The sequence below is a fragment of the Peromyscus maniculatus genome, chromosome 10 (assembly GCF_049852395.1).
Source record: "Peromyscus maniculatus bairdii isolate BWxNUB_F1_BW_parent chromosome 10, HU_Pman_BW_mat_3.1, whole genome shotgun sequence".
Classification (NCBI taxonomy): Eukaryota; Metazoa; Chordata; class Mammalia; order Rodentia; family Cricetidae; genus Peromyscus; species Peromyscus maniculatus.
The window spans coordinates 99,674,986-99,690,505 of NC_134861.1; the positions used below are offsets into that span (position 1 = coordinate 99,674,986).

General features: G+C 39.7%; 1 protein-coding gene across 4 annotated transcripts in view; it reads right to left on the minus strand.

The window, feature by feature from the left end:
* Nucleotides 1–14,897, minus strand: part of Hfm1 (helicase for meiosis 1) — an 87,182-nt gene extending 72,285 nt beyond the window's left edge. The window contains exons 1-4 of one of the 4 annotated variants that reach the window (XR_013043088.1): nt 14,801–14,890; nt 11,198–11,295; nt 10,635–10,747; nt 9,297–9,603 (exon numbers count right to left, since the gene is read on the minus strand). Coding sequence is in view for 3 of the 4 variants with exons in the window: in XM_076546901.1 (XP_076403016.1) it covers nt 9,297–9,603; nt 10,635–10,747; nt 11,198–11,268 (491 nt within the window). In the remaining variant the exon portion in view is untranslated. Of the gene's footprint in view, nt 1–9,296; nt 9,604–10,634; nt 10,748–11,197; nt 11,296–13,972; nt 14,190–14,350; nt 14,380–14,800 lie in introns of those variants that run through there. The other 3 variants (XM_076546901.1, XM_076546900.1, XM_076546902.1) reach the window with 3 other exon arrangements.
* Between the last annotated feature and the right edge of the window lie 623 nt (nt 14,898–15,520).

A 15,520-nucleotide genomic window follows, 5' to 3' on the forward strand; every position in this document is an offset into this window, starting at 1 on the left:
TCCCAGCACTCCGGAGGCAGAGCCAGGCAGATCTCTGTGAGTTCGAGGCCAGCCTGGACTACAGAGTGAGTTACAGGAAAGGCGCAAAGCTACACAGAGAAACCCTGTCTCGAAAAACCAAAAAAAAAAAAACCAAAAAAAAAAAAAACGTGACTCTGCCCTGAAAGCTCTTGCCTCTTAAAAATCCTTAGTTCTTTCAGTTCTCAGGTACTTGGAGGTTGAGACTTGTTTTCTTTATTCCAAATCTAGATCATTAATCTGCTTTAACCATAGTGTCTATACTATCTATAAATATCAGTATCTTTAGTGTTTTGCCACATATCAGTTTCTGGTTACTTTAGAATCTTGTTTCTTCATGCTATAATCTGTCATCATCCCATTACTTCAAAATTCATGCAGACACATTCAAAATATATCTCTCATTTTCTTAGGCAATTCATTTCCAATCCATCCTCTTTCACATGGCTTCAGTGACATGTTGTCATTTAATTTGCTTAATATAATTACCTCCAGCAGAATCCATTTTTCTTCAAATGGCATTTCATTTTTCTTAATAGCTAAAAACAAAAACACTGTGTATATACACCACCTTTTAAACATCTAGTCCTCTGTTGGTAAGCACTTAGGTTTGTTCCATTAAGAGCCATTATGAGCAGTGTAACTATCTCTTTGATATGTTAACTTGGGCATTTGTTCAATGGCTGACAGCTTCCATTCACACCAGCAGAGTATAAGGTTTCCCCTTTGTTCACATCTTCACCAGCATTTCAGCATTTGCTTTTTTTTTCCTTTTGGTTTTTTCAGACAGGGTTTCTCTGTATAGCCCTGGCTGTCCTCGAACTCATAGAGATCCGCCTGCCTCTACCTCCCAAGCGCTGGAACTAAAGGCGTGTGTCACCGCTTGTTGTTTTCTTAATGACTGCCTTTCTGACTGGAATGAGATAAAATCTCAATATAGTTTTATTTGCAATTCTCTGATGGCTAGTATTGTACACTTTTTCTGTGTTTATTACACAGTTGTACTTTTCTGAAAACTACTCATTTCATTAGCCCATTTGTTGAATGAATGGAGTGTTCCAAAGAATTGGATTAAGTTCTTTTTTTTTTTTTTTTTTTTTTTTGGTTTTTCGAGACAGGGTTTCTCTGTGTAGCTTTGCACCTTTCCTGGAACTCACTTGGTAGCCTAGGCTGGCCTCGAACTCACAGAGATCCGCCTGGCTCTGCCTCCCGAGTGCTGGGATTAAAGGCGTGCGCCACCACCGCCCGGCTTTAAGTTCTTTATATATCCTAGCTATTAATCTGGTCAGGTATATAGCTAGCAAAAATTTCCCATTCTGTAAGCTGCATCTTTTGATTGTTTCCTCTGTATCAATTATATTAGCATAATTTCATGAGCAACTGGACTTTTCAGAAAGTATATACTTTTGCTGACATCATAAAGTGCTTTTCCTACTTTTTCCTTTAATAGTTTCAGAGCCTAACATTAAAGTCTTTATCTATTTGGAGTTGGATTTCATATGTGGTAAGAGATACTTAGTTTCATTCTTTCATAGGTAGAAATCCTATTTGCCCAGCATCATTTGTTTAATAAGGAGTTTTTTTCTCCAATATGTATTTTTAGTGTCTTTGTAAAACATCAGGTGGCTACAGCTATATAGGTTTGAAATTTAAAATTTTATTATTAATTCTATGAAGGGTGATACTGGAAGTTTGATAGGGATTACACCAAATCTTGCTTTTGGGTGTATAGCGATTTTCAGTGTTAACTCTGATCTGTGAGTGTGGGAGGTCTTTCCATCGCCTAGTGTCTCCCTCAGTTTCTTCTTCAGTATTTTCGACTTTTCACTGCAGACATCTTCCACTTCTTTGGCTAAACTTATTCTAAGGTATTTAATTTTTTGAGGCAGTTGTGAATGGATTTCCCCCCCTTGATTTCATTACCGATAATATGTTTATTGGTGGTATACAAGAAGGCAAGCAACTTTTGTACATTGCTTTTGTATCCTGCTACTTTTCTGAAAGTATTTATTAGATCTAAGAGTTTTCTGGTGGGGTTCTCAGAGTCATAGAGAATCATATCACCTGCAAATAATATTTTGATGACTTCCTTTCCTATTTGTATCCTTTTATCTCCTTCTCTTGTCTTATTGCCCTAGCTAAGGCTTTAAGTACTATTTTGAATAAGAGTTGAGAAAGTGAGGGACTGGAGAGATGACTCAGAGGTTAAAAGCATTCTTACTCTTCCAGAGGACCAGAATTAGATTCTTAGCACCCAACTTAAGGTGGCTCACAACTGATGGGTGATGTCACTCTGCATGCTGTGAATGTGTTGTTCCCACTGGTTGATAAATAAAATGCTGATTGGCCAGTAGCCAGGCAGAAAGTATAGGCAGGATAAACAGACAAGGAGAATTCTGGGAAGAGGAAGGCTGAGTCAGGAGTCACCAGCCAGACACAGAGGAGATGCTGCCAGCCGCTGCCATGAGAAGCAAGATGAAAAAGTACTGGTAAGCCACAAGCCATGTGGCAACTTACAGATTAATAGAAACGGGTTAATTTAAAACATAAGAACTAGATAGCAAGAAGCCTGTCATGGCCATACAGTTTATAAGTAATATAAGCCTCTGTGTGTTTACTTGGGTCTGAGTGGCTGCAGGAGCCGGGTGGATACAGGAAAACTTCAGCTACACATAATCACCTGTAGCTCCAGCCCCTGGGGATCTGTTTTCTCTGGCCTCTACAGGTACCTACACCCATTATATACACTCACACACATCACAAGATTTAAAACAAAATAAACTTGCACCATTAATCCCCGCACTAGGGAGACAGAAGCAGATGGATCTCTATGAGTTTGGGGCCAGCCTGGTCTACAAAGTGAGTTCCAGGAAAGCCAGAGCTATAAATAGAAATCTTATCTCAAAAAAAACAATAATAACAATAATAATAATAATGAATATTTTTTAAAGTGGAAAAGATGAACACCATTGTCTTGATTCTGATTTTAGTAGAAATTTTTTGAGGTTTTTCCCAATTAGTATAATACTAGCTACCAGTTTGTCATGTATAACCTTCATTATGATGAGATAGTCTATTCTAATTTCTTTGGGTTTTCATCATAGAGGTTAGATTTAGCTGAAAACCCTCCTCTGCATTCAATGAGAGGATGGTAATTTATGTCTGAGTCCATTTATGTGAGGCATCACACGTAAGGCCTGTAGATACAACTGACCTATGCTCTTTTGTTCTTGTCGTGTCTTTGGTTTTGGTATCAGGGAACTACTGGTTTTGTTAAGAGTTTGGTAGCATCCTTCCTTTCTATTTTATGAACTGGATTGAGAAGTACTGGTGTTAGCTCTTCTTTAAAGGTCTGGTAGAATTCAGCAGAGACTCCATCTGGACCTGAACTCTCTTTAACTGATTTTGTTTATTACTGTTTCAATATCATTGCTTATTATAGATCTGTTTGTCTCATTTTGGTTTAACTTTGGTAGATTATATGCATCTAGAAATTCATCAATTTCTTTTATATTTTCTAGTTTACCAAAATATAAGTTTTTAAGGTATGTTCTAATTATTTTCTGAATTCTATTTGTATCTGTGGTAATGTCCCTCTTTCAAGGTCCAATTTTATTAGTTTGGGTGTCTCCCTTTTTCTTTTGGCTAGTTTGATTAGGGATTGATTATTTATTTATTTGTTTGTTTGTTTTTCGAGACAAGGTTTCTACAAAGGTAGCTTTGTAGACCAGGCTGGCCTTGAACTCACAGAGATCCACCTGCCTCTGCCTTCTGAGTGCTGGGATTACAGGCATGCACCACCATCCCCCAGCTATTTATTTATTTATTTATTAAAGAACTAACTCTAATTGATTCTAAGAATGAATGTTGTTGCTTATTCATCTTCTGCCCTGATATTTCTTTCCAGATATTGATGTTGACTTTGGCTTGCTTTTCCAAGGACCTAGGGTTCATCACTGTTTACTTGAAATATGGTTTTCATCTATTTATTTTTGAGATATGGTCTCACTGTGTAGGCCTGGTTAGCTTAGAGCTTGCTCTGTAGAGTATGTGGTGAGTCTCTTGCCTTTGCCTCTTGACTGCTCATATTACAGGGTATGTCACTTAGTGCCTGAGTTATCTTTGTTTTTGTTTGTTCTCTTTTATGTAGGCATCTGAAGCATAAACTTCCCTCTTATGGCCACTTTCACTGTATTAAATAAGGTTTGGGTATGTTGTATTTTCATTTCACTTGATTTAAGAATATTTTGTTTTCATTTGATTCAGGAATGTTTTGTCTGTTGTTCAATCTCCATGAGTTTGTGTGTTCTTTAGTTTCTTTTGCTATTAATTTGTAGTTTTATTCTATAATGGTCAGATTGAATATAAGAAATTATTTCAGTTTTTATACATTTGTTAGATGTGCTTTCTTTCCTACTACAGAAAATGTTCCATTAGCTGCTGACAATGTGTATTCAGCAGTGTTTGGATGGAATTTCTGTAGAAGTTTGTGAGGTCTTTGATCTTTGATGCTATTTAATTCATGTTGTTTCTAACTAAGTCTCTATTGTTCTATTTTATCAAATAAAGACTTGGGAGCCAGAGGCACAGAAAGCCCAGCTGCTTCCTCCTCCACCATCATCCCTATAGCCTTATGGATATGTTTATGTTTCTCTATATCCAGAGAATTCCTTCAAGTATCATATAGAGTGCTGACTAAGTGGTATGAATTCTTTAGTTTGTTTTTGTTGTGGAAAGTCTTTCTCCTTTAATTATGGCAGACAATTTTTCTGGATATAGTAATCTGTATTGGCAGTTAGTGACTTTGAGAGATCAAAATGATTCATTCCATGCTTTCTGGCTGTTAAGTTTGTATTGAGAAATCTGCTACTATTCTGATAGGTTTATCTTTATGCCTTTGTTTTTATGGTTAGTATTTTAAATAAAATGTCACAGGGAGTCAAAGCACAGCCTCCATATGAAAATATAGTAATCATCAATGAAAAAGAATCTTCTCAACTCCAGTCATTGTAGGAAATAGAGAAACACTGATAGTACTGTTTATTAAGATAGAAGCTACTTGGGTATGAGAAATAAAAGAGAAAACAAGTAGTTAATATTAGGGTTATAGAAAGAGAAATAGAGGAGGTAAAAGTAAACAGCAACAGGTAACAAAAGGAACAAGGTTGTAGCTCTGGCTAAAGGCAGACTGAAAGAAAAAAGCATAAAGAAATATACAAATTGGATCTGACCCAAAATCCTCTTCCCCCAGGACTAGCTTTCCTGGTACCAGAAGATGCCATACAAACTCCCATAGGAGGGAAGAAATGTGGAGGCTCACAGCAGCTTCCTAGTAAGACCTTACTCAGGGTCAGAGAATCTGGGTTTGCTTTACCCAGCAGGGCTGAATAATGGGATGATTTGGCCACAGGTGTGGTTATCAGGTGTTTTGAAGGCTCTACACTTGAAAGATGTGCTTTGATCTTGAAAGGGGGAGGTCTTTTGCCTCACCGCTCAGCATTATATAAAAAGCCCTTCAGAATAAACCTCAAGGAGGCTGGGTATTGACCCAGGTGTCTCCCAAAGCTATCCTGTGTCTCTGTCTTTCTTGTCCTCTCTGCCTATATTTCTATCTAATACTTACTCATTTCTCTCCCCTCCCGACAAGAACCTTTTGACAGGTCAGAGCTGGACTCTGACAAGGGAACCGTCAGTCCTACCCAGCTATGACATCTATTAACCCCAACAACACCAGCATGGCATGATAACGGTGATGATACACTGTGTATACTAACAAAATTTGCCTGAAGATCAGAGAACAGAATAAGCCACTAGATTAAACATAGAGGGCAGGCAGGGGTGGCACACACCTTTAATCCTAGCACTTGGGAGGCAGAGATCCATCTGGATCTCTATGAGTTCAAAGCCAGCCTGGAATGAGATTGACTCAGTCTAGGAGAGAAACAGAGCCAGGCAGTCATGGCACACACCTTTAATTCCAGCACTAGGAAGGAAGTGAAACAGCTGGGCAGAGAAAGGTATATAAGGTATGAGGAGGAACGAAGGCTTTTTCAGGCTGAGGAATCCTAGAGGTAAGAGGTGGCTATGGCTTGTTCCTTTGTCTCTCTGATCTTTCAACATTTACCCCAATATCTAGCTCCAGGTTTTTTATAAGACCATTTTAGAATTCATACAACAGATAACCCTAAGGGTGCATTAGTGGCACTCATACTTGGTGGGTCTTACATTTCTAATTGGATGTTAAGACTTGCTCAGCAGAAGAGATATCATCTTGTTACAGGAAACCAACCAACTACCCAGGGCTAGTGAAGTCATGGATCTTGATGGAGAACCTACAACCACTACTTTACTAAATCAACATAATCTCTAACATCATTCAAAACACTTGTTGGTCCTTATACCCACAGAAAACATATAATCCTCATTCCTCATCAAAAAAACTCAGCCGGGCGATGGTGGTGGTGCACACCTTTAATCACAGTACTTGGGAGGCAGAGCCAGGTGGATCTTTGTGAGTTCAAGGCCAGCCTAGTCTACAGAGTGAGATCCAGGAAAGGCTCAAAGCTACACAGAGCAACCCTATCTCAAAACAAAACAAAAACAAAAAAACAAAAAGAAAACTTCTCTTTGCAACAGACTGAGACCATTACAGAAAAGTCTAACTAATCAAAATGCAGAGTTGTGGAGCCTAATTTCAATGGATAAATCTGCAAAACACTCCCAAACCCAGGTATCAGGGAATCCAGTGGAAGAGGGGGAAGAAAGATTGTAAGAGCCAGAAGATCAGGGAGTTTGTTGTGAGATTGTGTTTCTTAGGAATGTCAGAAGCTACAACCCATAAAGTCTCCCCAAAATGACTGCTAAAACATGAGCTGAATAAGGACAACAGACATGCTAAGAGGGATATGGGAGCAAGGAACCCCAGGAGGCCTCAATCCTACACAAAGAACTACAGGCAACTAAGGAATACTGAGAAGAGGAGAAACAGTCTTCCCCAGACAAGGGCAAACCAACTAGCCAATACTATCTGAATACTAACTGGCCAGCTCTGAAAACATACATACAAGTAACATAATCAGACTGAACAGGTTATATGTAGAATATTATTTAAGGTGTGTTAAATTTGTTTATAATGTGGAACATTTGTTTTAATGATGCAAAGATGTGTTGCATTTGTTTAACTCTGTGAGGCTGTGTGATTTTGCCTGTCTAAAACACCTGATGGTCTAATAAAAAGCAGGAGAAGGAATGGGTGGGGCTGGCAAGCAGAGAGAATAAATAGAAGAAACCTGAGAGAAAAAGGATCAAGGAGCAAGAGGAAAGAGGAGGACACCAGGGACCAGTCACCCAACTACACAGCAAGCCATGGAGTAAGAAGGAAAGAAAAGGTATTCAGAAATAGAGAAAGGTAAAAGCCCAGAGGCAAAAGGTAGATGGGATAATTTAAGAAAAACTGGCTAGAAACAAGCCAAGATAAGGCCAAGCATTTACGATTGCCTCTGTGTGTGATTGGGGAGTTGGGTGGCAGCCCCCCCCCCAAAAAAGAGCAAAAACAACAACAGTTGTATTTATGTATTTAGGAAAATACATATACATCGATGCATATACATCTGTACATACAACATTTAATGAAAATAGAGACTATGCTTTTGAAAGAGAGTAAGGAGTAAAGGGAAGGTTTAGAGGGAGGGAAGAAAGGAGAAATGATGTAACTTATTATAATCTCAAAAAATAAAACGCATGAATCCTAAATGGTCTTATAATAAAAAACCTGGAGCCAGATATTGGGGTAAATGCTGAAAGATCAGAGAGACAAAGGAACAAGCCACTAGAGAAACTTTTTACCACTACTGAATCCTCAGGCCGAATGGAAGGTGAGATCCTATCTCCACAAATCCTCTGATTTAAAGCCTCTGAATCCTCAGCTGAAAAACTCTAGTTCCTGTTTCCTCGCGCCTTCTATACCTTTCTCCACCCAGCCATTTCATTTCCTTCATAGTGCTGGGATTAACAGTGTGTGTGCTTCCCAAATACTGGTAGCAAAGACATGAGATCTCAAGTACTGGATTAAAGGTGTGTGCCACCACTGCCTGGCTCTGCTTCTCTCCTAGACTGAATCAATTTCATGCAGTCCAGTGTAGCTTTGATCACTGGATCTCTGCCTCTGCCTCCTTGAGTGATAGGATTAAGTGTGTGTGCCACCACTGCCTGGCCTCTATGTTTTATCTAGTGGCTAGCTCTGTCCTCCGATCCTCAGGCAAGCTTTATTTGACACAAATATATCACCACAATAAAATATATAACTTAAAAAAAAAAAGAAATACAATCAAAAATATAATCTAAAATAACTCCAGCTCTCAGGAGGCTAAGGCAGAGAAACTACCCAAATCAAGAGAGACCAAGAGCAAAGTAGGACAAAAGTGGTCTGCTAAAGTAAATTGTTTCTGTTTTCACGTTGTTTTCTCCTGTATGTTAAAAGCAGTAGGACGCTAACACATGTGAGATCATACAATATACATACTTAGTCTCTGTCCCTGGTTTGCAACATTACTTTTAATCTATTCATCCACTGATTTGTGAAAAGGGTCATTTTGGAGTATAGCCAAAAATATATCATTTAGAACCAAACATGGTAGCACATGCCTTGAATGCTGGTACTCAGGAGGTGACGACAAGAAGATGTCTATACTTTTGAACTCATCTGTGTCTACAGAGTGAATTCCATTTCACCTACACAATGAGATCCTGACTCAAAATAAAACAACCAGTGTGTGTGTGTGTGTGTGTGTGTGTGTGTGTGTGTGTGTGTGTGTGTGTGTAGGGTTAACTAGAAGCAGGTTTCACACTGTTTTAAAATGAACTATAACATATTTTAGCTTTCAGTTATAACTTTCAGTATGGCTAAGTATTAACAGATATAATTACCCACCTAAAGAAAACTGAGATTCCTCAGTTAATTTTAAGTATTAAAGGGCACCAATAAGAAAAGTTTGAGAATCTTTGCTCTAATCATGTATGTTGTTAAAATAACTGTCACACTACGAAACATTCAGTGAGTTAGTTTTAGAAGCTCATTGTCCTTGCCTTTATGGTAAGTTTTAAGTTCTGAAAGACGAGAACTGGAGACTCCTGTGCACAGAACCCCAGGCCTGGCAATGTCTGGCACATAAACTACTGTTGCTACTGTTTTTCTCAACAACCTCCTATTAAATTTAATTCTTTTCCGTGTTCACCTAGTACTCAGATTTGCTCAGCGTATTATGCAACTAGTTAGTTACCCTTTTTTGAATGCTGATGTGTACTTTCCTCTGTCTTCTGCAGCGTTAGGGAATTTCAGATCCCCAGGACCACTCTTTGCAGGTGGATTCTCAGTGCCCATGTGATCTTTATACTTCTGAGAAGAGCCATAGAACAGTGTGCCAGCAATATGGGATGAGTCATTGTTACTTGATCCTCCTAATTTCAGGTGATCCTGTTTATGCACATTACAGGGAAAATGGAATTTTTGTATTGGTGAAATACAACTTTTGTCTTCATTAATGATCTTCAGATTTGATGCTATCATTTTTGGCATCTTTCCTTGGCCTAGGATAAAAGAAATACACTAATTATTATTACATATTACATGTTCTTTGTGAAAAGAATTTTCTAAATAATGACAGAAAATTTCAATGAAAAGTTTCTAAAGAGGGCCAGTGACATGGTTTAGTGGGTCAAGTATCTGCCATCAAGCCCGAGAACCTGAGTTCTGTCCCGAGGACGCACATGGTGGACGGAGAGAACTTACTCCCACAAGTTGTCCTCTGACTTCACAAACACTGTGGTAGTACCCCCATAAACACAGGCACTAAGTAAGCATAACAAAATTAAAAATTTTCTAAAGAGCTTACTAGATAAATACAAAAATTAAAAGAATCAATACAATAATAAGATAATCTGTACTACTGTAGTCATGAAATAAAGATGGTTGTTTCTGGAGGCAGACACAGACAGACCTCTGTGAGTTAAAGGCCAGCCTCATCTGCATAGTGAGTTTCAGGCTAGCCAAGGCTACACAGTGAGGTCCTGCATAAAAAATATTATTATACAAATTCATATGCAAACATATATAAATTATGAGTCATAATAAAACATTAAAATTTTGAATATTATCATATAAGAAACATACATTGTTTGAACATGCTTGTTTGGGGGAAAATTTTTTTGTAGTATTGGGAAAGACTGAGGCCCTCCTGTATGATAAGCTCATGTTCTGCTACATCATTAGCTTAACAATGTTTAAAATAATCTATTATACATAACCTTCTGCATCTTGGTGTTTTTCACTGAGAACACTTCAGAGATCTGGCTCTCAGAAAATTGTACTTTTTGTAAAGAACAACACAAAACAGAATTGCATTAGCAAGTTTTAGTATTCATAGAGCAGCAGAACAAACAAGTACGTGATAGTGTATTATGCACTGTGTGAATGTGTTTGTAGAGAAGGTGAATGTTCTAGACCTTGAGATTTGATGCACAAGCAAAAAAGGAATTAATACTTCAATACATTAGTAGATTTTTTTTTATACTGACATAAACTACATGAGTTTGGCTTCACAAGAAACATGACAACTTACTTAATAGTTTATAACTTTCAATTTCTTCCTCTAACTCCTGAGTATCTGGAATTTCTGAAATCAGTGGAGCTGGAGGGAGAAACCAATCCAGTGATTTTTCCTTAACTGGAAGGCTATACAGAAAACAAAATGTAAATATATGTTAATAAGGACAGGCTATCAAAAACCATCTATTTATTAAACATTACTCAAATACAAACTCTTAGAATGACACTCCATAAACAAACTGTCACAGACTTGCTTTGTCCCTGTATGTATGGCAATGCTCTCAACATCTTGCCCTGTGTGTCACAGGACGAATGCACACTGCTGTATGAGGAACGCTGGCTGAATGATAGTTGTGAGGCCACTTCATTTTCTCCTCACTCAAATGTTAGCATTTCAAGTACTGCATACAACAAATTACTTGTGACATATTGCACCTAAAACCATGGGCTATCAACATGTAAATGTCACCATTACTATATTCTAGATTATTCCTGCAACTATTAAGAATTAAAAGTCCCTAAAATTATAAAACTGAAAATAATACATTAGATAACCCTCCTTTCAGGCACACTTACTTTTCAGTTTCATCTGGGCTACTAAAAAACAAATTATCCATGGAAAAAAAGCAATTGCTTGATTTCAGCATTGTTGAAAACCAGACTTTGTCTGAAATCTACAAGAAAAAAAAAAGCAGTTTATATTCATTTACAGGAATGTAAAAAACAATTTCTGGACAAGTAAGTGAGAATCATTAATTTCCCAGAATGTTTTCTAAAATATAATCACAGACAACTATTTAGCTTTGTCTTTCGAAAGTTCTTTGAAAATGCTTCATTATGAAACACATTATTCTCCGTTCATTCATGTGTTTTCCCACATGCATCCCTCTCTATACTGCACTAATGTTTAGAATGTACTTCCATTCTTCTCCTGGCAAATTCTAATACATCCTTCAGTGTGTAGGTCACCATTGTTAAAAGCATACATTGCTCCTTTTTCATTTCAATTATCACCCCCTGCACATCAAAACTATATCTCATTTTTCTAAATTCTGAAACATAATGAAGTGTTCTATAGGTCAAAGCAAGAAATTAGATGCACGAATCATAAAACATAAATTACAAAATTACGTCTCCCTATTTTTAAGATTTATTTATTTATTATGTATACAGTGTTCTGCCTGCATGTATGTAGGCACACCAGAAGAGGGCACCAGATCTCATTACAGGTGGTGGTGAGCCACCATGTGGGTGCTGGGAATTGAACTCAGGACCTCTGGAAGAACAGTCGGTGTTCTTAACCACTGAGCCATCTGTCCAGCCCACATTTCCATTTCTTATGTGATAGTCAATAACTGGAAATTTGTCCTCAGGACAGAAATTCAAAATTTTAAAACTACATGAACACGATCTCATAGCAAAAGTGCATTACCAAGTTAGAATCTACGTTACCAAGATGAGAGTTCTCTAGTGAAAATATAAAACACATGTAGGGTGAGGTTAGGAGGAAGGCCATTTCCAGTGTAGCTCTTGACGAAATGCCACAAGAGGCTAAATCCTGCACACACTTTAGGACAGTTCTTACTGAACCAGAATACTGTGGGTTTTTCATTGTTTTATTTGGGTTATATTTACTTTTAATACTCTTCTCAATTTATTAATCACCCAGTCACCAACAAAAAGAAGTAGCCCAAACTAAAACAAGTAAATATAATTCTATAAACATCTAAAACAATTTGACTGCATGATAAACAGAAGCCAAGGAAAACTGAGCAGAAAGTACAAGGGAATCATTCTGAAACACACTAACAGATCTTCACGTCTACTTATGAAACAATTTCAGAACTTGAAAACAGTTATCTGAAAAACCCACGCTAATCAACTTTGTATTTATTGTCCAAGAAGCTGCAAAATGCTTCCTGTCTAGTGTCAGAACTATATTTTAATCAACAAAAGGTTAATGAAGTAAAACCCATCAAGCCAGGTTTATAGGGCTCTACTACCTCAGAGTTTAAGTAGAAAATCTCATTACTAACATGTATGATCAAGTTCTTTATTCTAAAAGAAAGTGGAAATAAGACAACAAAACAGATTAAAACTAACTTTAAATGTTACACTATACAAAAAGACCTCCCATATACGCAGAAAATACTGTCACAAGAACTTTTTTCTAGTTCTAGTACAAAAGGTGGTATAACTTATTTTAGTACAGAATAAAAACGTGTGTGTGTGTGTGTGTGTGTGTGTGTGTGTGTGTGTACACACTCTGGTTAAAAAAAACTTTATAATTTTCTATCCCTCAATCCTGCATTATTTTTCTTTATAACACTCATCTATAATTGGAACTTTGTATTTAGTTGTTTATCTTTCTCCCTGCAAAGCAAAGAAGGGATTTTTTTTCTTATATGTTTCAATAACCTAGAACAGTTCCTGACAGAGTAGATAATCAATAAAAATTCAATGTAGAAGCCAGCCGGTGGTGGCGCACATCTTTAATCCCAGCACTTGAGAGGCAGAGCCTGGCGGATCTTTTTGAGTTCAAGGCCAGCCTGGTCTACAGAGCGAGATCCGAGAAAGGCACCAAAACTACACAGAGAAACCCTGTCTCGAAAAACCAAAAAAGAAAAAGAAAAATTCAATGAATGCACTAGCAATCACCTATAATTCTAAATAAAACAATTTCAGTTAATTGATTACCCACAGTTAATGTTAAGTTTAAATTTCTGAATTTTTCTTCTAGCTCAAGATTCATGTAATCACACCATTAAGGATCTAAAAGATTGTAAATTTGGAACTTTCATCTTGTAAATAAATCTTTTTTTTTTTAAAAAAAACAACAACAACAAAAAAAAACCATAGTATCTAGCCAGCTGGTAACCCCAGCACTTGGGAGACAGAGCCCGGAAGATCTCTGTGAGTTCGAGGCCAGCCTGGTCTACAGAGCAAGATCCAGGACAGGCACCAAAACTACACAAAGAAACTCTGTCTCAAAAAACCAAAAACCAAAACCAAAAAACAAACAAACGAAAAATAGTATCTAAAATAAACCTTGTTACATTTGATGTAAGATAATAAATTTTTAATTAAAGTTTTAGGTTTAGATTGAGATATTTTAAATTTATCACAAAGTTCTTATTTCAGAGCTGGGCACGGTAGTAGAAGTCTAAAATCCAGCCCTGGGAAAGTGGAGGCAGGAGGATCAGTTCGAGGCTGGTCTCAGCTGAGGTCAGCCTGGGCTACAACAAAAAACAGGTTTCACCACAAAATACAGTGCAAACTCAGTAAGTACTCAGTCACGAAGTAGCTTTACTTCGTGAGTGCAGTGTGTTGCTTGTAGAAGTTAGCACACACCTCTCTCTAATTCCGTCGGCAACTCTACTATCCTATTCTCCGTAATCGTCTACTTATGTGTAAACTGCGGGTTGTGGGCTCTCATTTTCACACTGAAGAACGCACACCGTCCATGGGAGTGGTCCCCGGCAGGAACTCCCACCGAAGGCGGTGAGAGAGTAGAACCAGGACGGGCTGCCCAGAGACTCCGGGATAGCCTCGGCTAGCCGTGGGGAGCCTGTTACACACACACAACACTGACTCGCAGGAAAGCACCGGTCAGGAAAGCAGCCCGGCCCCGGGGCCAAGCACCAGATGACCACGGGCCGGGCAGGGACTGGAGAACCAGGTCGCCCGCCCGCCGGTCCGCATCGCGTGCCCAGGGGAGGGAAAATGGACCTGGTGAGCTGGAGGCGGCGCCCGCCCTCATCCCAGCACTGGGGAGGCAGAGGCGGGCGGATCTCAGTGAGTTCCGGGCCAGCCTGGTCTACAGAGCGAGTTCCGGGACAGGCTCCAAAGCTACACAGAGAAACCCTGTCTCAACCCCCCCCCCCCAAAAAAAGGGCTCAGCGGCTCCCGGTTAGCGGCTGACGTGGTGCACGTGGGGGCCCCCGGGTCCCTCATCCCGGCCTCCCCCACCCCGGCCCCCTCACCCCGGCCCCCCCCCCCGGGCAGCTCCCCCTCAGGCCTCCCTCAGGCCCCTCTGACAGGAACGCCGAGGAGTCGCGCGCCCTCGCCCGCCTGCCCAGCAGATGGCGCCCGGGCCAAGCCGCGCCGCCGGGCGGCCCGCGCCCCCTCCACACCCACGCGCGCCCCCTCCACACCCGCCCGCGCCCCCTCCACACCCACCCGCGTCGCTCCCCGGTCCCCACGCTGATGCCGACGACGCGCGCCCAGGCCCAGGCCGCGGCCACTCCCCGACCCTCACGCCGAGCGCCGATCCATCGATTGCGGATCCATCGATTGCGGATCCACCGATTGCGGATCCACCGATTGCGGATCCATCGATTGCGGATGCACTGATTGCGGATCCACCGATTGCTGATCCCCAGGCCTGCAAGCCCAGCTCAAACTCCATGCGCTCCACCACGCGAGCCACCGCATCTGCACAGCCCAGGCTGCCATAGCATTCGCGCTGGGACCCCAACTTCTCATGACCTAAAAAGTATGTTAAGTGTCTGATTAAAACAACAACCATCAGGTCACCATTACCGTGACAACTTTATTTCAGAAACAAATATTTTTAAAAGTCACAGTGCAGCCGGGCGGTGGTGACGCACGCCTGTAATCCCAGCACTCGGGAGGCAGAGCCAGGCGGATCTCTGTGAGTTCGAGGCCAGCCTGGGCTACCAAGTGAGCTCCAGGAAAGGCGCAAAGGTACACAGAGAAACCCTGTCTCGAAAAACCAAAAAAAAAAAAAAAAAAAAAAAAAAAAAAAAAATGCTCAATAATATCAATTTCTTTCAACTCTCTTGGACTATAAAAATCAATCCTTGTAAGTTGAGAAACCTACTCATAACCTGTTTTTTTTTTCCCCAGACAGGGTTTCTCTATGTAGCCCAGGCTGTC